We start from the raw sequence: 22977 nt of genomic DNA on the forward strand, positions 1-22977 counted from the left end.
TTAAAACTGGTGAAAAGTTAATTGAGAGCTGAGCTGCAAGAAAAAGATAGGAGTCCTGTAATTACTCCAATCAACACCTTAAAGAGTATTTTGCTTCTTTTACTACTTCACCTTTCTGGACAGTTATACATCTTCATTAATAAACTGTATATCTCTGTAGTAGTCTTGGTCAAAATAATTTTCAAGATATTATTTCTGCTGTAACATGCCTCTACATGCCAGTTTGGTTTTAAAAATTCATTTCTGTTTTTCCAAAGTTTTTAGAGATATGTAAGCAAGAAAAAATTAAATCAGTCATGGCATCTCCACAGCCTCATAGAGGTTGCAGAAGCTTGCATGGTGTAATCACTGTCTGTGCTTCTCACGTTTAGGAGGTTTCCCGCAAGAGCCAGAGATTTCCGCCAGCAATGGCTGAGTGATGCATCTGACCCCATCTCCACCCCACTTCCCACCCTGCCCTTTGAGATGCTTTGCACAAGGTAGATGGCAAAATAACTGAACCAAGCTCTGAATTTATCTGCAATCATTTTGATGTGTTTCTCTTCTAGATATGTGCATTGCCACAGCAATTTCTCTTCTTATGATTCTGATCTGTGCAATGGCTACATATGGCGCGTATAAGGTAATTCATTATATTCGGTGAAGACATGAATCAAGTGAACTACATAACTCTGTAGAAACTAAATTAAGAAAATTGCTTTCTACCAATTTCTTGTTTACTTGTTTAGCTGAAAACTGAGAAAAAAAAGTCAAAAAGGCAGCAGAACTGATTGCTTAGATCAGTGATATCCCAGGGCCGCGCGCTGCAGGCAGGAAGACTGCCCAGTTAGGTTGACTATCTGCAGTTTCAAATATGAGTAAGCTCTGGGCAAACTCTGAATTGAGAGAAATAAATCTTGTTCCTACCAAAATTAAATGAAATTTTCCCCATTCACCTCCCAAACCGGTGGTTTTCCCCAGTATTAATCTTATTAATTAGGGGAAAAAAGGTGTCATGTGGTTTCTAAATGTCCCAGTGTAACAACTTGTGGGACTTACATACACCACACATATTACTGCAGTTCAGCAGCCAAACTGGCTTGGCCAACCCTTTTGGCTGAATGTCTTATTTCTTTTAGCTGATTTAACAAGTTCTTTTCTCTTACGGCTTCATTTAATGTAATGCATTTTGTCAAATGTTATGTAGATTTTAGTGCAGAAAGACCTACATCTTCTATTTTAAATTGTGGCTGATGGGTTTTTAATTTCTTTCCTTTTTAGCAACATGCAGCTTGGATCATCCCTTTCTTCTGTTACCAGATCTTTGACTTTGCTCTCAACGCGTTGGTTGCCATCAGTGTACTCGTCTATCCCAGCACAATTCAGGACTACCTCCGCCAACTGGTAAATCACTCTATGTTCACAAGCCTTTGGGGGCTTTTGGGGAAAAACTGCAAGGTGCACAGTTTGCCCTGTATTTCTAGCCAATAGTTTATTATTGACTTTCTATGCAGCCCTTGAAGAGTCCTCTCAGTCCTTGCTAGTCTGTGTTCAACATCCTTGCAAGGTTACTTTACTAACTTATCACAATATTTGTGCAGAGCTCTGGAGTTTTGCAACGCTGCAGAAGCTCTCAGCACCACTTCATTTAGAATGAGGCTCATATTGCAAGATATAGATAATAACTAATTGCTTTTGGATTCAGCCTTATTGTGTTCATATCCAGTGGCTTCTTTTTGATGCTATTTCAAGGATGTTTTGTTGCTCCTTTTAATGTATTTGGTGGCTTTAACACAGATTTAATTAGGCAGGAGTTTGATTCAATGTAGGTTTGGTTTTGCTAGAAAATATTATCGCATTCTGTCTTAGGGACGATTAGAGGCTGCCTTCTTGCCATGGTCTACATTGGCCAAACATCCATAGCCAGTATTGTGCAAACATGATCGCAACCACCTACAGCAAAGACAAGAGCCCATCAGCCTCTGTCTCATCCAGGACCATGTGCCATGTCCAACAAGGTTCAGGTGGAGTTGCAGAGCTCTGGGAGAAGCTAACGCTGCCACTGTGTCTGAAAATCTGCCTTGAGAACCTGAATATAGATTACCTTGGCTGTGAACTCTGTTGTGTGGCTGGAAAACTAGCTAGGGCAGTATAAATAACAGGTAATGAGAAACAGCAGGCAGATAAGTAGCCACACAAATCTGTGGGAAGAGGGAATGTGTCAAGCCAGCAGGAGCTGGCATTCATCAGGGGCCTGTTATCCTTTGCCTTATTTAACACCCGCCTGCATTCATGGCTGATGCTACACTGGAAGAGAAGCAGAGGAATAATTCAAAACATCCTCAGAGATATGAGTAGAAAAGTGCAAATTACAGCCATAGCTTGGCAAGTGCTTGAAGCTGGCACTGCTGCTGGCTACAGCCCTGCCCATCCTTCACCTGCAGTCCTTTCCTTCTGCAGTCGTGCCACCCCTTCTCCTGTGGCAGCACAAGCATCTGCTGGCTGCAGGAGCTTCCCGCGGCCTCGATTCCCAGAGCATGAGTTGTAACCGTGTTTTACTCCATCGCGGTCACTGTGAGAACATGAGGGGATGGGAGCAGGCTGGGACCTGTGCATGGAAAAGTCCCTGCTCTTCTAGTGCCACATCTAGAGCTGGCTCACCAGAAGGGCAAAGAGCAGCTGATCCTCTCAAAATGTCAGCTAAAACATCACTGTCATTCCTGCAGATAAAAAATAATAGGCACTTCAGTAGCAGAAATAGAAGGGACAGGCCTTGGAAGGTATTGGGAACAGTGCAGCAGAGCACTTAGTGATCCGCATTGCTGCTCTGGAGCATAAAAAACCTCTGGTTGCACACAACTTTGTCTTGCTGTTGTAAATAATTTTCCGGATTGGTAATGAAATCGGCAAGACTTCAGGAGTGCTAAACTGTCAGTGCTCAAAAGGGCAAGGGGGATTTCCAGGATAATTATAGGCTGATTAGCCTGACATTGCTACCAAGCAGAATAACAGAAGTGCTGAGATGAGAGTCAATTGATAAAGGATTAGAAGAGAGGAATATGATTAATGACTGCCAGCACACTTTCACAGAAAATCAGTCCTGCAGGAAAACTCATTTTCTTTTACTGACAAGATTATTTGCTTTGTCAATAAAGATGGGCAGGGGCATAATAGACTTTCGTAAGATTTGTGACTTTGCAGCATGATACTCAGAGCAACAATAAAGCACTAGATCGATAAAGGATGTATCAAATGGATTAGGAGAGGTTAGATGGCAGGCTGCAAAGGGTCGTGGTCAAGCCAGCCATCTGCCAGTGGGTTTCTATTTTGGGTAGGGGAAGGTCCAGGAGTCAGCACTAGGTCTCATGCTCATCCTGACTTCCATTAATAACCTTGATACCCAAGAGGCCATTCACAAAGACTAACATCAGCCTTGGGAGAGCTTCCCTAGACTCACTGTCTAGAGGGATCAAGTCCTCTAGCAGGAGGTTGCGAGCAGGAGCCTAATATAGCTGTTCCTCTGAAAGACCGTATCCCTGCATTGCCCAAAGTGAGCACACCTCTGCATTTCCCAGAGTCAGTATTTGTGCCTTTTCCCAGCAAAATCACTTCTAATAAAACCTGTCACTGACACCGGGATTAATGAAGAAGTAAATGACACTAAGGACAGAGCCATTAATCAGAGTGAGCTAGACTGACTGAGAACCTGAGTTCAGTTGTGAATGTGTGTTACATTGCTATATGGAAAAAGATGTAAAAACCGGAGGAATATAAATGAGCATACAGTACCTGGGTACAGTACCTGGGATGCAGTGACCCAGTATGCAGTCTAAGGGAACTAAGTGCCAAAACAGGAGTCCCCAGGATTTTTGCTGTTCCCCAGAGCTGCTCATGGGATTTGTGGACAATAATGGACAGTAGTGGAGAGGAGACTTCCCTTCTCAGTTGGTGACATAGGTTTCATCTGTCTGTTTCTGTGTGTAAAGAATAATGCTTACAAGTCAGAAAACATGCAGAAAAGTTCTTCAAAAACTATATAAAAGCTGGATACATTGTAGTATGAAGAGAGACAATCAGCTTTTCCTTCTTCATTTACCAAGAAAGGAGACCGAGAGGTGATGCTGTTAGAGTTTTCATATGCAGAATAATAAGGTATTAAAATGCTTTTTAAATTAGATGAGAGGGATAATGACAATGAGTAGCTAAAAGCTAAACAAAGTTAAGTTCATTTAGAAAGGAGGAGTCAATTCTATTTTATCATTCACGGTGGAGATTAATGATTGGCAAGAACTACCAAGAGCTGCGGTGAATTTTGTACAGTTAATGTCACCTGCTTAATGAAGTTTTGAAGCTTTTTGAAGCTGTTCTACATCAGCTTTGAAACTGTTTATGCCTCCTGTGTCTTAGCTGTGGTCCCAAGCACAAGTGGCTCAGCAGGAATCCCTCGGACCCTTACCTGGAAGGACCATATCAGTTGGCAAAAGGATGTCACATTTGGTTCAGAGCAAATACAGTCTCTCTGAGTGGGCAAAAGCAAAAGGAAGTGGTGAAGATCACATCTACTGGTATGAAATACTCAGACACACAGTCAGATGAAATGGAAAACAAGCTTTTTAAAATTTTAATACTAACACCATCAATGCAGTGCTAGCACCAAAATATTGTTAAACAGGCTTGTACCCATGGACTTGTTTCCCTATCTTTTAACAATACTCATGGCAGATAGGTTTGTCATCTCAAACACCACATTTAGAACAAGACTGCAGTTACTGCTCTTGTCCCTGTAGGTGAGACCTGAGTCACGCCAGTTAGGTGTGATCTCTCCTGACGATTTATAAATAAGCCCCAGAGTCATCTTGCCCTCACCCCCTTTGCACAGGTCTGCCAAGGTAGGCAGAAAGCAAGGGAGGGGATTGTGTTTCTTCCTGGCATTCTTACAGCGTTGACCTGTAACCTGCTTTGACTTTGGGGAATGATATTTTAGGGAGCACAGATCCATAAGGGAAATGAAAAATCTCAATTGTTCTTCAAATCCATTATTGAATATCTGGAAGAAGGTATGCATTATGTAATGGAATATATTTGGCAGTCTCAGAAGATCATTTTTTTCTTGCTCTAAGGTCAAAACCCTGTGTTTTTAACCATTTCTACTTCCTTACGCTAGTATCTGGAATTATGTCATCCATTCACTTCCGTGCACATCTGACAGATTTCAGTCTGTCAGTGGTGAGTTGCAAGCTACTGCTAAACCCTCCATGTACTTTTAGCAAGATGATAAATGAGTACCTATCAACAGAGTAAGCAGAGCCCTAGCTGAAAACGTTGCAATTGTAAAATACAGAATATTGTGATCACAGGGTATCTGGTACTGTCAGCCTATATTGGATACTGCTTTCAGAGGTGCAACTGTCTTTGGAAACTTTTTGTTGCCTTTGAATACCCAGCTGCAAACAGATGTGCCACTTAATTCCCATAAACAGCAAGAGCATCTCAGCATGAAGTGTCATATAAAATAAGTAGATGTTACAAGTCTAGTATTTGAAATATTGTATGGTGCTCACATGTGCTAAAACTTTCTAAGAGTTGTGCTGGATGTCTTGGTCATTATCACTGTCACTATAAAAACAAAAACCTTCACATACAGTAAATCCAGAATGTGTAAAGTAAAAATTTTGGTTCTTGGAGCAGTAGTGGTCTAAAGCAGTTTGACCTAAAGCACATTTCTTTTCTTTAGACCCACCTAAGCTTTGATATACTGGCTTTCTAAAGCCTTCAAATTCACCTATGCAAACTGGATCCTCGCAAATCTATGGGCCCCGATGCGATGCACCGACGAGTGCTGAGGTAGCTGATGGTTGTTCTTGCTGAGCCACTCTCCATCATCTTTGAAAGGTCTTGGAGGACAGGAGAGGTGCCCAAGGACTGGAGGGTAGCCAATGTCACTCCAATCTTCAAAAAGGGCAAGAATGAGGACCTGGGGAACTATAGGGGCAGGCAGCCTTACCTCCATCCCCAGAAAGGTGATGGAGCAGCTCATCCTGGAGGTCATCTCCAGGCACATAGAGGACAAGAAGGTTATCAGAAGTAGTCAACATGGATTCACCAAGGGAAGATCATGCTTGACCAACCTGATAGCCTTCTGTGATGGCGTGACTGGCTGGGTCAACGAAGGGAGAGCAGTGGCTGCTGTCTATCTTGACCTCAGTAAGGCATTCAACGCTGTCTCCCATAGCCTTCTCACAGGCAAGCTAAGGAAGTGTGGGTTGGATGAGTGGACAGTGAGGTGGACAGAGAACTGGCTCAACAACAGAACTCAGAGGGCCATGATTAATGGGACAGAGTCTGGATGGAGGCCTGTCACTAGCGGTGTTCCCCAGGGGTCTATGCTGGGCCCAGCGCTGTTCAACATATTCATCAATGACCTCAAAGATGGGACAGAGTGTAACCTCATCAAGTTCGCTGATGATACCAAGCTGGGAGGAGTGGCTGATACACCAGAAGGCTGTGCTGCCATCCAGCGAGACCTGGACAGGCTGGAGAGCTGGGCCGAGGGGAACATCATGATATTCAACAGGAGCAAGTGCAAGTTCCTGCACCTGGGGAGGAACAACCCCATGCACCAGTACAGCCTGGGGGCTGAACTACTGGAAAGTAGCTCTGCTGAGAAGGATCTGGGAGTGATGGTGGGCAACAAGCCAACCATGAGCCAGCAACGTGCCCTTGTGGCCAAGAAGGCCAATGGTATCCTGGGATGCATTAAAAGGAGTGTGGCCAGCAGATCAAGAGAGGTTATCCTCCTCCTCAGCTCTGCCCTGGTGAGACCACATTTGGAGTCCTGTGTCCAGTTTTGGGCCCCTCAGTTTAAGAAGGATGTGGAACTGCTTGAGCAAGCCCAGTGGAGAGCTGCCAAGATGACCAGGGGGCTGGAGCATCTCCCTTATGAGGAAAGGCTGAGACACTTGGGTTTGTTTAGCCTGGAGAAGAGAAGACTGAGGAAGGATTTCATCAATACCTATAAATATCTAAAGGGTGGGTGTCAGGACGATGGGACTAGGCTCTTTTCAGTGTTGCCCAATGACAGGACAAGGGGCAATGGGCACAAGTTGGAACATGGGAAATTCCAGCTAAACGTGAGAAAAAACCCTTCTTTCCTGTGCAGGTGCCAGAGCAGTGGCACAGGTTGCCCAGGGAGGTTGTGGAGTCTCTTTGCCTGGAGACATTCAAAACCTGCCTGGACGTGTTCCTGTGCCCCCTGCTCTAGGTGTGCCTGCTCCAGCAGGGGGGTTGGACAAGGTGATCTCCAGAGGTCCTTTACAACCCCTACCATTCTGTGATTCTGTGAAATTAAACACTTCATTTTCTATCATCCGATAACAGTATACAAAATGGATTGAAGCAGAGGTGCAGAACAGGCCAGTCTGCAACTGAGTTACACAAACTTGTTTTTTATTAAAGTACAGGACTATTGCAGTTCATCTAAAGAAAATTTCAAAGTATATTAAATAACTTTACTATGGGACTACCTGCAATGCTGCTGTCTTAACAATTCAGGTAGTATCAGTCATGCTTTTAAATCCATGGGGAAATGTCTAGAGAACATAAAAGAGATTAAAGAAATTTTTCCTATAAACTAAAGCTTAAAAAAGGAATATCCTTTCTGACATTTTTAATGCTGTTTTATAATTCCAAAGAAGTACTACTAACTTCATAGCAGAGCTTTAAAAACTCTACAGACACATTCATGTTTTCTGTCAGTTTTCTAAGATTCTGCTACTTGGAGGATTGTAACTGTTGAATGAGAATCCACACCATCTTTTAAAGCAGATTTTTTGTGGTTGAGGGGGATGGAAAATGTGAAAGGTTATGCAAGCAGGCTGAGGGAATGAGAACGGGCTTCAGACTTGAACTTTTTATTCTTCTTATGCATTAGAAATATACAATAGGAATATACTTTCCATGCAAGTTTTAGATTCTTTTTAAGTGTCTAATAGAGCTTTGCTATGTACAAGCAGTATCATTTTTTCAGTTGAAAGTTGACCAGGGATAGTATTATGCAGGCAGCCCTCTCCATGTCTGTGATAAGGTTATAAATGACACTTTTATTATGACTTTAGCATGCCAGTGCCACACTGTTACAACTACCTGTTGTTTGTATAGAAAATTTCATCATGTCCTGCTGCAAAATCACTCCTGTATTTCCAGGGACAGGCTTGATTTTTCCTACCCAGCCATATTTCAGTCTCAGCTCGATTAAACCTTGCTCAACATTTGACATTGAGCTTTTCCCAGAAGTTGCAGCACTGAGCTCTGTGCCTGGGGTCTTCCCAGCAGCAGGATTTCAGCTACTGAAACATAACAGCAAACCCCCAGCACAGAAGCAGAATTTCTTTTCCCACCTCATACACCCACATTGGTGTTTAAGCTTATCACTGCAATCAGTGAAGAGCAATGGGTCTTTGATTCATCTGAACCACCGTTGGTACTCATTTTCTGTGGGAGTGAGTGAGGTTTTGGGAGTGGCTGCTGCCATGGGGGGATCCCAAGGGCCTCCCGATGGCACAAGCTCCATGACGGTGCTGCACTAGGCAAGCCTGGAGCCAGCTGAGATGCTTCCCATCATCTTTCCTGCTTCTTTGCCAAAAGCTGCAGGTTTCGTAAATTGCTTTTCCTACTGCGCTAAACAGGTTTGTAGTTACAAGTTCAGACTCGGTGGCTTGTAGGCCGGCCTGGGCAAGCCAGCATTAAATGTCTTCTGGTCAGCTGGCGCCACCAGCCCAGTTAGCAAACAAAGGGAGCTTCTTCCACATGGACCTGCTGCCCCATGGCTATTCATCACAGCCCCAAAAGATTTTTCTCCTAGGCAGCAAGCTGGGAAGCCCCAGGAGCGGCCAGCTTTGTTTTTCATGCCTTGCACCAAGCTCTCCCAGGTGTCTGTGGGTGGAGTGACCACTGCATGGGTGCAGCACCCACTGCCTCGCTGGGGTTTGCTTGCACCTCATATCTCTTCATGACAGAGACCCAGAAAGCTGAGCATGAAGGGGACAAATCATAGCACCTGCTCCTCATGTGCTGTCCTGGCTTGCTGCTTTCAGTGATGAATTGCTGTCCTTTCACCTGAACCACTGCTGATGTAAGGGAGGGCCTGGCACTGCTCTGCAGCACATGCTGCTCCCAGACTTGGCCAAGGCTCATGGCTCCAGCAGATGTTCCTGCTCTTCAAGGTAGTGGGACCTTGCTTGGTCATTTTCCCACCCTCCTCTTGCCCCTGTGCAAGTCCCAGTTATGTTAACATCTGCAAACAGGCCATTAGGTTATGGCCAAGATTGCAGCATGCAGTCATCCAGTCTTTGACCAGAGACTGCTCGCCAAAAACCAGAGCGCAGGAGCACCAAAACCTCACTAGGAGGTTTTTTTTATTACATTTACAAACTAGTTTTTTAATGGTAGGTCAGTGCTAAAAAAATGGTTTGGGGGCAGTTTTACTGTAATTGTCCTTAACTAACTGGACTTTCTAATCACGTGCATGCCCTCTCTCCTGCAAGCAGGAGGGCAGGCTGTGGCATTAATACTTAAATTTTCTGCATGTTAGGATTGTGTTTATTTTTCAGTGCATCTTTTCTTGGTGTATACTCTTGCTTTGTTGGTCTCTGGGTGACCGCATCCACTATATTTAGAAATAACCTGTGGGAAAAAAAAAAGAAGCAACTTATTGAATTATAGCAAGCTAGTTTCCTGCAAAAGCTGCACCTCAACAAAGAAGATATGGTGATAAAAATTTCAGCCATGACATTCAGTACAGGAACAGAAACATTGCTGTCAAGAAGCGGAAAATGTGCTTATGTAACATTTATCTGCAAACGGTTACAGCTGCTGTTGATGTTAACCACTCTGAACAGTTCGTGGAAGCGCTAAATAAAGAGCTATTCTCACTAGGAACTGCCCAAAAACCCGAGAATTTCCTGATGCAGTGGGCTGAGTTCTGGTATAAGGGGTATTAAGGTGTTACTCTGGATTTACACCATCATCGCCAAGAATGTGGTTATAGCTCTGTCTAGTTAATTGTCCTGACAAAGATGCAGAGCTGGCCTGGTTAAGTAATTAGTTCTGTAAGGACAAAGGGGGTTGTGTGTAGAAGGAGTTAATGCATTCAGTTATAGTGAGTTACTGTTGCAGCGGTGCTATCTTTTGTGGAGAACAGTTCTGTCTGTGAACAATGATTTATTCTAACTGAAACAGGAACTTGTGTCTTGCAATACTTCAAAACGATTTGGAACATTTGTTTTAAAGGGTGTGTTTTCTTGAAGCAATAGCAAATAATAGTAAAACATTTTTAGAGCTTCTTTTTCAGACAGTGATCTTAAAGTGTTTCACAATTGTAAATCCCTCGGTCCTATGCTAAGCAGGAAGATCAATTTTGTCACCTCCATTTCATGTATGAGATAACAGAAGGACCTGGAGCACATTTCCATTTGAAGCTATGACATTGCCCCCCTGTAGGACCGATGGTTCCAGGGGACATGGACTCAGACAGCAGCAGTAGCAAGTGCTCCTGGAGATATAGTCCAAATTTAGCCAAAATAAGATGGAGCAGAACAGATCCAATGTCTTTTATCAAATACTTAGGTGAAAGGACTGTGCTGTCCAGCTTTTCCTGCTTTGACTTACTGGAAGGAACTGCCACTGGTCTTTGGCAACCAGTGCCACTAGAAGATAATGACTAGTTAATAAGTACAGGACTCGCCTGCCATTGCCCAAGATAGCAGATTTCCTGCTGCAAAGCTCCCAGAGAGATGTCCTTTGCTAGGTTGTGTCAGATGCAAAACCCGTGTGCACAGAGGAAAAGACAGCTCACACCACATACCAAGCAAAACGCAAAACCCTCAGCCGTCTGGTGAATGTTTGGTAGCTGAGTCTTTGCAATGCCTGTTTCAGCCAAATTTACCAAAACTGGCTATTGGTGCAGAGAGCTCATGATTTAATAGATCACATCAAGTTTTGTAAGCTGTTAATTATAGAGTGCACTAATTGAATGGCTCTTGAATGGCTCTTAAATGACTCATGAGATTAACTTAGTGTTTTACTTATTTTTGCTTATGCAGCCAACCAATTTTCCATACAAGGAAGAGATTATGTCTGTGAACCCTACGTGTCTGGTTGTGATTATCCTCCTTTTCCTAAGTATCATTTTGGCTTTTAAGGTAAGTTGCATTACTGTGTATAAAGTTCACTTCTGGTCATAGGTGGAATGACCCTTGCTGGGAGACCTGGCTTTAGAATAGATCTAGGGAACTACAGACCAGGCAGCCTGACAGCTGTACAAAGCAAAATGATAGATATTACAGAAAAAAAACAGAAAATCTCGTAGACAAACACATGAACATATAAGCCACAAAGGGGAAGCGTGATGCTTGTAGGGGGAGCTCATGGCACAGAAAACCTTTGAAGGAGCAGGTCATGTAGTGGACAAGGAAGAGCCTGTTGATACAAACTTCTTCGTTTTTCAAAAGCAGTTTGGCAAAGTATCTCATCCAAGGCTTTAAAAAAGACCCTAAGATGTGTAGGGATAAGAGAAAAGGTCATCTCACAGACTGTAGCTAGGAAATTGAGAATAAGGATGAATTATTGGTCATTACAACAGTGAGACCCATGCTGTTCAGTACATTCATAAAAGATCTGGGAAGGGGAAGGAGATCTAACAACATTTTTTTGTGTGTCATTGAAAATAGGGGAAACAATCAGCAAAAAATCTTTGCAGAAGGATCTCGTGGCACTGAGTGACTGAGAAATGAAATGGCAGAGAAACTCAGTGGTGATAAAATCTAAGTGGTGGGCACAGAGGAAGCACAATCTTGTTTCACTGTAGTGGGCTCTGAACTAAGGATGACCACCTGAAAAGGGATCTTGTAGCTGTAATAGACAGACCTGTGAAAATATTAGCTTACTGCTCAATTCTGGTCAAAAAAGTAAATCAAATTATAAAAATGTTAAGAAAGGAATAGAGAAACCAGAAATCTAAAGATTTCTTTGCTAGTTTTGATGCCTACCACCTCTGGAAGCATGCATTCACTTCTGATGCCCTATCTCAAAGAGGATGTTGTAGAGCAGGTAAATAGATCCAAACAATCCCTCTGGGAGGGACAATGTAAAGGGCTGCCACACTGGGCAGCAAAAAGGCACAGGGAGGGATGAGTTATTTGCTGTTATGCAAAGCTCACACGTGAGAGGGCTAGAGATGGCAGGAGGTACCAGACAAAGGGGAGATGTAGCATCGCCCAGCACAGCCGGACAGGGCTCATGTGAAATCCCCGCACCCAGGTTCGTGGTCCAGCGAGGTCGACCCCCAACTCCTGTGATTTAGAAATACAATTTAGCCTTCTGGCTTTATATGTTCACAGCTATGGAGCCGATTTTGTTTGCACTTTTAAGAAATATGTATGAATGTAATAAATATGTAGATCTGTCAGGTGCCACAAGGGATGTGGTCTTTAAATTTCTCAGATGCAAGCCTTAGCTTGTTTTTACCCCAGGTGGGTCTGGTATTTCATTGACTAAGTATGGCAAGGAAATCTCAAGCTTATAAAAAAAACGCAACTAAAATTGGAATGGCAAAAATAATATAGAAAAAAGAAACAAGGAAATAATAGTGCAAAAATATAATTTTGTTTTAAAGTGGCTAACACATATTTTTTCCAAGAGTATATGTGCCTCATATAATGCTCATTCTAGCAACATATTATTGTGCAAATGAGTCACAAAAATATGACTCACATAAAAACACATGCTAAGTCCCAGTTAGCATTTTCATTTGAATTTCTTGTGTTTCCAGAAAAGCTGCTATGCAGATTTATGGAATCTGCTAGATGAAAAGAAAGCTGGACAGTATCAGATGTACCACACTTTATCACTGATAGACTTAACAGATGGTACCACATTTATATACTGAAACTGAAAAGGTACTGTGCATAAAAATACGCCTGAGCTCCTTCTCCCTCTGGAGTTTGACTAGAAATAGGGAGAGAAACCAAAACATTGTAACCTAGGAAAAGCTACAGTAGGAAAAGCCACATTCAGCTGGTGTAAAATATGAAACAGAATCACGTAATTCCTTAGAAACATTTGGCATCATGACACTTCTGTTTTAGGTGAAGCCACATGCAGACGAAAACAGTATTGAGCAGAAATCAAGATATAGCAGTAGTAGATTGTGGTTTTGTGCTTTGCAGTCATGGGATTGTGAAAAGGGAAGGGGGACAAGAGAGGGTAGTAAGAAAGCGAGCCAGCTAACCACACACAAGCACTTGCCATTTTAGTCCTTAGGATTTACTTGGATCCAAAGCAGCTAATGGATATTTCAGGTGGTTTCATGCAGAATCTTTTTCAGAGTAGACCAAAATGTGTTATTCCACTTACTGTGTTTATCTAGAAACTGAACCAGAGTTACATACCATGAAACATAGGTGTTTCCTATCTGGCTGAGGAAGGACATCCAGCAGCACAAATTTATTTATATACATGTACACAGGACTTGAAATGGCATATGGCCAACACAGTGGCTTTCTAATCACACCCTCCTCTGCCGCTGGTTTGGGGAACAAGGCCTCAGTTTCCTCTGGCCAGCCCCAGCTGCTGAGAGAGAACAGTTAAGGCTTCAACCTACCCCTCCCCACCATAGGCAAAGCCCCCCAGGCCCAAGTGAGCTGGGCTCAGGTGAACACAGACACAACCAGAATAAAGCTTTCCCCCAGGCTGCCCTGAGCCATCTGCAGCTGCAGAGTATGGCCTCCTCTTCTTTTTCGGCTTTTGTTTTCCTGGAAAGGAGGCAGGAAGAGGTAGTTGCCAGTGGGATACCCAAAAGGTACACCAGTTCACTGAGACCAGCTGGTCTTCAGCAAACTGAATATTAACTCTGGTCTCCATAATGTGCCTATAACCTGCATGTACAAGGTGTTGAGCCTGGAGGTGAGACCACTCTGTATGTCCTGGTGTCCTCAGTAGATGGGAAGGGGTGATGCAGAATGAAGTTCTGTGCTCACCCTGAAAGATTTGGTGTCTCAGCACAGGGGGATGTCTCCTGGCAGGGGGAATCCTGACCTGCAGCACGTCGCCCTGGTGTCTGCTACCTTCCCACAGGAGCGATGGAGCAGCAGTTGGGACCATGGACACAGCCCCAACAGCCAAGTTCTGATCCCTGCTCCCAGGAATGGCCAACACAGAGCTATGAGGTTGCCACCTGTTTCATGAAAGCCTGGGACAGATCCCAGCACTGGGCTTGCTAGTAGCAGGGTACTTAGAAGCATGTCTAAAGCAGGGGTCATTTGCTTTAAATTGCATACCCCAATATGTGTGACTGAGCAAATAAATGATGTCCTGGACCATATAAGGTACCATTTAAAGTGTCACAGGCCAGTGGTTTGGTTTGACATCATTCATTCTTTTCAATCACAGCACTTCTTCGCAGTTATAAGGAGTGATTCTTGTACAGCCTTTTTATACTCACAAGATACGCATTCTAGTGTGCTGAGAAGCTGGATTTAATTGCAGATTTCATCAGCATAGCAACCCATTGTTTCTCCTGCAGCACTGACATGTGAAATACACGTAGCCAACTGGTCTGCCATTAGCATCCCTCTGAAATCTTTACATAAATTCCAGTTTTTGTAGAAATCTTTATCTCTTTTTCACCAGTTACTGAAGATCAGCCCAGCTCTGTCAGTAGAAAATTCAAAGCAACTGGAGAATAAAATGGGACTCAGTGCAGACAGCTCCCAACCCACGGGTGCTCTGTCGGGTCTGCAGTGTTCACCCTGTGCTTGCTGCCAGTGAGGATGCTGCCCAGAGGGCTGCTGTGACCCAGATTGGCACAGATTTTTCCTTGCTGCATGACGAGAAACAGCAGGATACAACAACCTCTAATTTCCACAAAGATGCCAGTCAGTCAACTGGTTGGGCACCTGCCCGATGAGCAGAAATCATCAGTATATTACCCTTGTTTTGCAGCTTAACAAGTGCATATGCAATAACAATGGTGAGAGGCAGGGTTGTAAAATTTTGTGGGTAGCAGTTCCTTAGGGGCTAAAGTTATTTATCACCATTCAGGCAGGAAGACTGAAAGCTGGTAGAAGTAGGCACGGTGCCTGTTTCCACACTCAGCCCTTCCTGTGCACTGTCCTTTCACATGGTGGCTATTGGGGCTGCCCCCCCTCAAAAGGCGTCTGTCAGCAGCCTGTCCTGTGGTATGCATGAATGGGTGGGTAGATTAGGTTGAAGTGACTTAATGCCTTTTACGTAGGACCCATTCCAATTGTGAACATTGGTCTCCCAAGAGAAAAAACTGATATATTTATATACCGTATGTCCAGCCACTCTTTTTAAAGCAGTATTTGAAACCTCAGCCAAGTTTTTCAGGAAAAAAATTGGTAACTGAATCAGCAATCCCATTTAACGGTGGAGCAGCGTCAGTAGAAAAGAGTGATTAGGAACACAAAGTTTCAGGTTGAGGAAAACGAATTTCCATGACTCACAATTAGCAGGCCAGCAGCACATATCCAAAGCACTTGGACAAGGACGTGCTCTGAGCTGCCGCTGCTCTCAGCTGTATGTGGGTCAGTGTCTCAGGGCCAATTACTTGCTGTGTGCTGGCTGATGACCTCTTTAGTTCAAGGGCTGGAACGGACCTCACCCACTGAGAGACAGCCTGTGCATGCAGGAGCAGCGCTGATTAGAGTTACGGCTCAGAGCTGGAACAGCCGTAGGTGTTCATTGTAGGGTTAAACGTGTTTTATTCACAGCATGTAATGGAATAGGAGCATTCAAAAATAAATCTCCCACTAGCTTCTCACCAATTAAAGGGTATTATCTGAAATGGGGCTTCCCTCCGTTTGGATTTTAACAGGAGGAGTATAGAAATTGGTTTGCAAATAGGTAGGCTTAATGTAAAGGATATCTTACAAAGATGGGTTGTGTCCCCAGAAATGTATATGTATATATGTGTATGTCTTTACATCACTTGGTTCCGTAGCCTAGGGCAAGATTGCATAACCTGCAGCTCAGGTTGTAGAGTCAGCCTAACCTTCTCCTAAGACTCAGCTTCCTCCAGAAGCCTTCTGATCTCCCCATTTAATGGTAAAAAGTATTGTCAAAATCTGCGACACCTCCAAGTCATCCAGGGTCTGTAAGACACTGTAAAGAAAAGGAAGCAAATTTACTGGATTTCAGACAGCTCGGCCCTGGTGGAAAAAACTGTTCCTGATCTGCAAGCAAGCCATCCTGGAACACCCAGCTCGTGTGTGACAGCTCTGGTGAGGGAGGAAGCATAGGGCAGCTCAAGAGGATAAGAGGCTTTTGGAAGGTCATCAGTGCAAGTGAATCACAAAAATATGACTCACTCGGAGTGAGACACACATGCAAATCCAATCAGCACTGGCAGTTTAATTTGCACACGCTAAGTCTGTGAAAGAACTGCTATGCAGAACCTGCTAAGTAAAAATATAAGTTGGGCACTATGAAAACACATTGTTCTCCTCAGCACTGCAATGTCTGACTACGTGGGAAGCAGAAAGCTCTATAGGGAACTGCTTAATCCCACCAGCCTTGTCTGTGGCATGCTGAGGATCTGACTCCTGCTCCTCCATGTGTGTTAATGACTCCTATCTTCCTTCCAGTCACTTTGCTCATCTCTGCTGGCCAGACTGGAATCTCTCATGCTGGTGGATGAGACGATGGATGTGAGCACTTTGCCCAATCAGTTAAAAAAAGTGGAGACAACTAGTTGTTTGCCAGGCAGCAGCCCTACCCAGAGCCAAGGGAGCTCCAAGAACAAAACCAGTGAAGTTTATGACCCTGCAGTAGGATTATTGCTGCAATAACATTATTTTGCTTTATACTAAAAAAAAATTAAGAATTTGTAGTAACAGTTAAAAGGTCAGACATAATTTCAGATTTCAAGAAAAACTTTTACACTGGCAGTTTTCTCGAGCCAGGAAAGAATAGGAAGACTCCAGACCACCCCAGTCACATGGAATACATTGCTTTAATCTCAGATTAAGTGAAACAGAGTACTGGAACAATGCACATGATATATAGGATCATCACACAGTCATTGGCCAGGCTTCCACTCACAAGACAAGGAGGGTTTCCTGTAATTTTCTTGACAATTCTTTAGTCCCCGCCCTGCTTGTGCTCTTTTTACTGGGGTTTGCTTCCACTTCTTAATACTACTAAACCCTAGCTGACAATATTTAAACATCCTTACCATGGAGGAATCCAGAACTGGTCTCTGTTTACATTTTACTGATGTCCCTAAGAGATTCTGCATCTGTAGCACTTTCTCATGTTTGTCATGGTCTAACTTGTACTCCTATTTTATGTTGTAAAACTCACCCCTGCTGGTATGCAGTATCCCGTGCACAGTAACGAGGTGCCTGACTGAACTCATATCTCTCTGTATTTTGAGAGCATATGTGACCTGCTCATTTAAGTAAAATGGAAGTTATATACACAAATTGATGTTACTTTAGCTATATTCAGGGCCAAAGAAACTCTTTCTTTTCAAAACAATTAGTTTATATTAAATATGTTGTAATACTAAATCTCTGGAATAGTAAAGTTCATTCAGATAGGTCTAGATTTCAGTTATCTCTGCCTAGATGGAGCGGTTCATAGTGCAACACAAGTCTCCGTAATCACAGAATCTTCAAATTGTAGAATGGTTTGGGTTGGAAGGGGCCTTTAAAGGTCGTGTAGTCCAACCCTCCTACCTTGGGCAGGGACATCTTTCACTATATCACAGTGCTCAAAGCCCCATCCAACCTGGTCTTGAACACTTTCTGGGATGGAGCATCCACAATTTCTCTGCGCAGCCTGTTCCAGTGTCTGCCATCCTCATCATCAAAAATCTATTCCTTATGTCCAACCTCAATCTACCCACTTTCAGTTTAAAACTGTTGCCCCTTGTCCTGTTGCTACAGGCCTTGGTAAAACGTCTTTCTCCATCTTTCTTATAAGGCCCCTTTATATATTGAAAGGCTGTTATAAGGTCTCCCTGGAGCCTTCTCTTCTCCAGGCTGAACAACCCCAGCTCTGTCAGTATGAGGAACAGCGCTGGATTACTTACAGAATCCCTACACATACTTACAGTCACTGCAACCAGCAAAGTGACTGTCCTATGCTTCTGTCAGGCTCATATTCATATTTATATAAGAATAGAAATGCTCTAACAGAAAAATATATATGGTTTATTTTCTGCACAGAATAATAAATCCCTTTTCTTTGCAGGGTTACTTGATAAGCTGCGTATGGAACTGTTACCGATACATTAATGGCAGAAACAACTCGGATGTGTTGGTGTACATTACCACCAATGACACTGCGGTAAGGATGTTAGATCACCAATACTTGGCTAATATTATGCATTTAATAGCTTTATATTCTATTATTTTCTGACTCCTTAGTTAACCACCTTAATTCCTTTGAGAGTCCTCATCTGCTGGTTATGTTTAGACCTGAGATTCAACAGACTGGTGTGCTATAGTTACTAATCTAATGTATTGCTAAAATACTGGGTTTATTTTATGCATAAGGTCTGGTAAAGAATCTATATTAAGCATAAACTACAGCTTACCTCGTGGCCCCAGGAATGACCTTCAGTTCTGAGCTCTCCAGCTGTGTGATGATCTGGACAGCAGGGGGGCTGATTAGGACCTAGGAATGCCATGGTCTACGACTGCTGTGAAGTGTGGATTTAGCTATAGAAACTGTGATTTAGGACACCCAGCGTCTGGTGTAGTGCTTTACACACTCACAGAGAGGAGCTAAATGGCAACAAAAGTTCAGTGATTCATCTCCCAGTGCACGATGGGATTTGTATAGTAAGGAGACAAAATTAAATAGAGATCCACATGAAAGAAATTAATAAACAGATTTAACCTCAAAGAATGGAAGGTGTCAGTTCACTTTATAGTAGTTTAGTGCTGACACGCATATGCATAGGGCACGACTGCTAAGCAATATCTTGCTTGTTGCATAAGGCACTGAAGCAATGCAAGAAGAAAGGGTCCCTGGAAAGAGATAGTCCTCTTCGCAGCAGTACCTCTGTGGAGCTGCTTGGTTCCACCCAAGCTACACACTGAGGGCACGGTGCCAGATCAGTCCCTGGGGTGACTCCACTTGTTTATGTAATGAGGGTCTTTACATCACTTACATAACAGAATGAGAGCAGCATGAACCTGGACCTTTCAATCATCTGAGTAAAATTTCAGGATTGCTTTCCTCAGGCTTTCCAAAAATGTGGGTGGTCTCCACACGCTGAGGTATTAGACTGTCAGCTTTAAACCACTGGAATGAGTGATTCCTGTGCAGCCACGAGGGCTTAGAAAACTATTACTACTTTTAAAAGAAAGTTGTAACTCTTGCATAGTTATTTGTCTTCAGTACCTGAAGCTTTAAGAAAAGCATAAGAAGTTTTACAGACTATGATCAGAGCTGGCAACCAGGACATTTAAGTGTAAAAATATGGGTTTATTGAAAGCTAAGAAGTACTACTATTTCTTTACTGGAATCTATTTCGAGTAAAATCAGGAGTTTTGTTAGAAATAGTTTGGATAGCTCTTTTGTTCAGACAGTGGGTAGTTGTAACTCAGCTTCAAACATTGCTAACCCTACAACCCACAGAACTGGCAGACTCGGTGGTGGGAGAACGTCAGTTGGATTATCTGGGAAATTAAACTTACCAAGGCATTTATAAAGCTACATTAAAGCCACCTGCTCCACTGCTGCCTTTACAAAGCAAAAGACTCTTGTTTTCAGAGATCCTGGTTACCAAAGCACCTCTCGGTACTTTTATATTTAGTAATTACCAAAGTACTCTGAGCTGCCTCCTCATCTTTAAAGCACTTGTATTTCTGTGAGGAAAGGATGCCCTTTTATCCTGTTTACAGGTGACACATTCTTGCACTAAGAGTTTAACTTTGCTTATCTTGATCTTACAAGACAGCTACAGCAGAGGCAGGTTTTCAGAAAGGCTGTGCATTCCTAGATAGTGCCCTGACCATGGGACGACTCTTCTTTCCTCAATATTTACACCTCCTTAATTTGCATATGGTCAGAATCTCTTTCTTTCAGGTATGACACATTTGTTGTTCATTCTTTCTAAGTAAGTTCAACGAGATGATGTTAAATCACGTCCTATAGAAAGAGCTGTTTGGGAATTTATTGGCTAACCAAAACATTAACTCAAAAATTCTTGTTCAGGAGTACAGAAAGGCTCAGGAGCAATGCTGCTGGGGAAGTTTCTCAGTTCTAGCCAGAGAGGCAGGAGAAGAGAGAGTCACAAACAGCCTGGGTTTTAAATTATTTATTTGGGGTGGAGGCAAGCTTCATTCAAACCCACATTAGACAGCTTCTCCACAGTCAGGATGAGCTCCTTCATCCCTAGGTGACACAAGTTGGTCTCCGTTTCTTGCACATCCTTCCCCGACAAGTTCTGTGGACACCCACCAGCGCAGTGCACGCAGCAATGTGATGGAGGAGCTGATGCATTCCTAAGCACCCTCTTTCTTTCTTCTGCTCATTGCTGAGCTTCAGCAAGGAACAACAGTTTGTACGATTAAATCCTCATCATTCTCCAGTGGGAATCAGAAGACTGTCCTTCCCTCCCTTCACCTGTGCAAATCATAGACTCAGAAGGACTTTTTTTTCTATACCTATATGGAGAGACATCAGCAAAAACCCCTATTTGCATGATTGTAAACAAAGTAAGCTCTGATACGCTTATCATCAGCATTAGCTGAAAAAATACCAATCTGTACAAATGGAAGTGAAAATCTAAGCTTAAATATGGGACTGGGCACAATAGCTATAGAGTAACAAGTTTCAGATATACCCCAAAAATTGCAAAATCTAGAGATCAGATCCCAGCTGCTACCTGCATTGTACTGCATGGTAATTAATGCATCTCATCTACACTCTGCACACAAGATTTTTTAAAAAGTTATTAGGTTTGCAAGTGCTAGACACTGTATTACAAAAAACATTTAGAATGGAGTTTAGATATGGGCCTAGAGTATGGATTAGTTTACTGCCAAACTTAAAAGATCTGGTTTACATATTGGGATGATTACAAAATAAAAATCTTTCTGCAGTTGCATAAATATTTTCAATGAAGCTAAGAAATTTATTACTACAAAAATTTTATTACTGTGTCTTAAAATTTTTGGGGAGAGCTGTCTTCAAAAAATATCTTAAAAATGAAATGTATACCTTATTTCTATTATAATTTGCACTCAGGAAAAAAACAAATCTCTGCCTTCAATAACAAATCATCAACAAATTCATCATTGAATTCAAAATTCTATATACCTGCAGGATTTTTACTGAAAATGGAAAAGGAATGGGTAAAACCCTGTCCTCTAATAACTCTAGTTACAGACAATTAAATAGCCATAAACAATTGCATTCGTGTTACGATTACTTGATGATTGCTATGTGCCATTTTTTGAAGGGACACCTATGTCTGTTGTAAGAGAAGGCATGTCAGCTACAATAGTTATTCTTATCTCTGGTCTGTTAACATCTTGGCAAAATCAAATTCTTGGATCTTCCATTGCCAGATAAATACAAATTTACTTATACCTTCATAAAGATAATTATTTTCCCTCTTCTAACTTTCAAACTATGAGTCACCTGTTTTACCTGCTCAGACCCCTTGAAAAATATATCCATGAGTTTCAATTTAAATGGAAGTACGACATTAATGACTGAGCTTTTCTGGAGAAGAACAACCAAATCCTTACTAGCGCGGATGCTATGGCACAAGAGATAGGAAGGGTCCACAGTTACTTGCTGGCTGCAGCAGCTGTGAACCCTTCTGAGATGTTTGGATTGCACATGTTTCTTTTACGAAAGAAGGAAACTTCTTTAATATAGAGTGCTAGGATTTGGTTCAAAAGAATAAGCAGCTGTGATTGTATATAGTTGGTTCCCCAGTCCAGAAAGTTGTTCTGAAAATAATAACCAGGTTATCTTTTGGTTTACTGCATTTCTTAATTTACTACTGGCAAGGTATGTAAGCTCGCTTACATATCACATCCAGATTCAATTAGGAGAATGGATAACTCCATAAGCACAGCCATGCCACCCTGCTTTTTGTTCCTTGTTCCTTGGGTCTCTGCATTCAGGAAGTCCTTGGTGAATCTCACAGTTAATTTCTCCTGTTTCTATCTAAAGTCAGTCCATCATGACTCTGTAAATTCATGTTGAGAGTGTACAGGTCTCAACAGCAGTATTCATCTGTTGTCTTCTTGGCTGGTTACATGGTGGAAATCTACTGGTGTGTCCTTCCAAGAGATGAGCTTTTGTGTTTTCTGTCCTTATACAGGACAGGTCTGCCAATGCCAGTCGCTGGCACTCGCCTGCATCTGTTGTACCTTCTCTCATGCTCCTCGTGAGATCCTTCTCTGTTACCAGCCCCCAATTCAGTAATTCTTTATTTTAAAACATATTGAGATGTCTCTGCATTCCTTATCTGATTTTCATACTAATAAAGCCATGAGAACAACTTAAGTGTGAACTGATCTGGGGTGAAATTCCCAACACAGAAATTTCCAGTTAGTTCTCCCCGATCAAAATGGTTCATATAAATAATACTCATAGATCTGAACTGTAACTAACCTGCTAGCTACAGTTATGGGCTACCAGATAATCTGATTTTTGTCACTCAGTGTAAGTGGTTTAAGCCATCCTTTTTGCAAGCGTGCCATCTGGAACAAACAGACGTCCTTCTCACTACAGGCTGTTAGGCAAGAGGTCCTCCTTCTGTGGCCCTTGACACCACATGAACGTACCCGGCTTGGCTGCATGAACAGACTTGGTTATGGGGTGGGGGAACCAGCTGGTGCTGGGCAGGGGAATAGCCTGGACCTTGGCTGGTGGGAAGACATTACTGTCTTATGCTCCAGAGGCTGATAACGCCAGGACCTGGGGATCCAGCCGTGTACCTTGGTC

General features: G+C 42.7%; 1 protein-coding gene across 2 annotated transcripts in view; it reads left to right on the forward strand.

Moving 5' to 3' along the window:
- LAPTM4B (lysosomal protein transmembrane 4 beta) overlaps positions 1-22977 on the forward strand; it is a 64048-nt gene that overhangs the window by 24168 nt on the left and 16903 nt on the right. For both annotated transcript variants that reach the window (XM_075085465.1, XM_075085464.1), the window contains exons 3-6: positions 549-622; positions 1261-1383; positions 11079-11177; positions 18253-18348. In XM_075085465.1, the coding sequence (XP_074941566.1) occupies positions 549-622; positions 1261-1383; positions 11079-11177; positions 18253-18348 (392 nt within the window). The remainder of the gene's footprint in view (positions 1-548; positions 623-1260; positions 1384-11078; positions 11178-18252; positions 18349-22977) is intronic.

The sequence above is a fragment of the Phalacrocorax aristotelis genome, chromosome 2 (genome assembly GCF_949628215.1).
Source record: "Phalacrocorax aristotelis chromosome 2, bGulAri2.1, whole genome shotgun sequence".
Taxonomy (NCBI): Eukaryota; Metazoa; Chordata; class Aves; order Suliformes; family Phalacrocoracidae; genus Phalacrocorax; species Phalacrocorax aristotelis.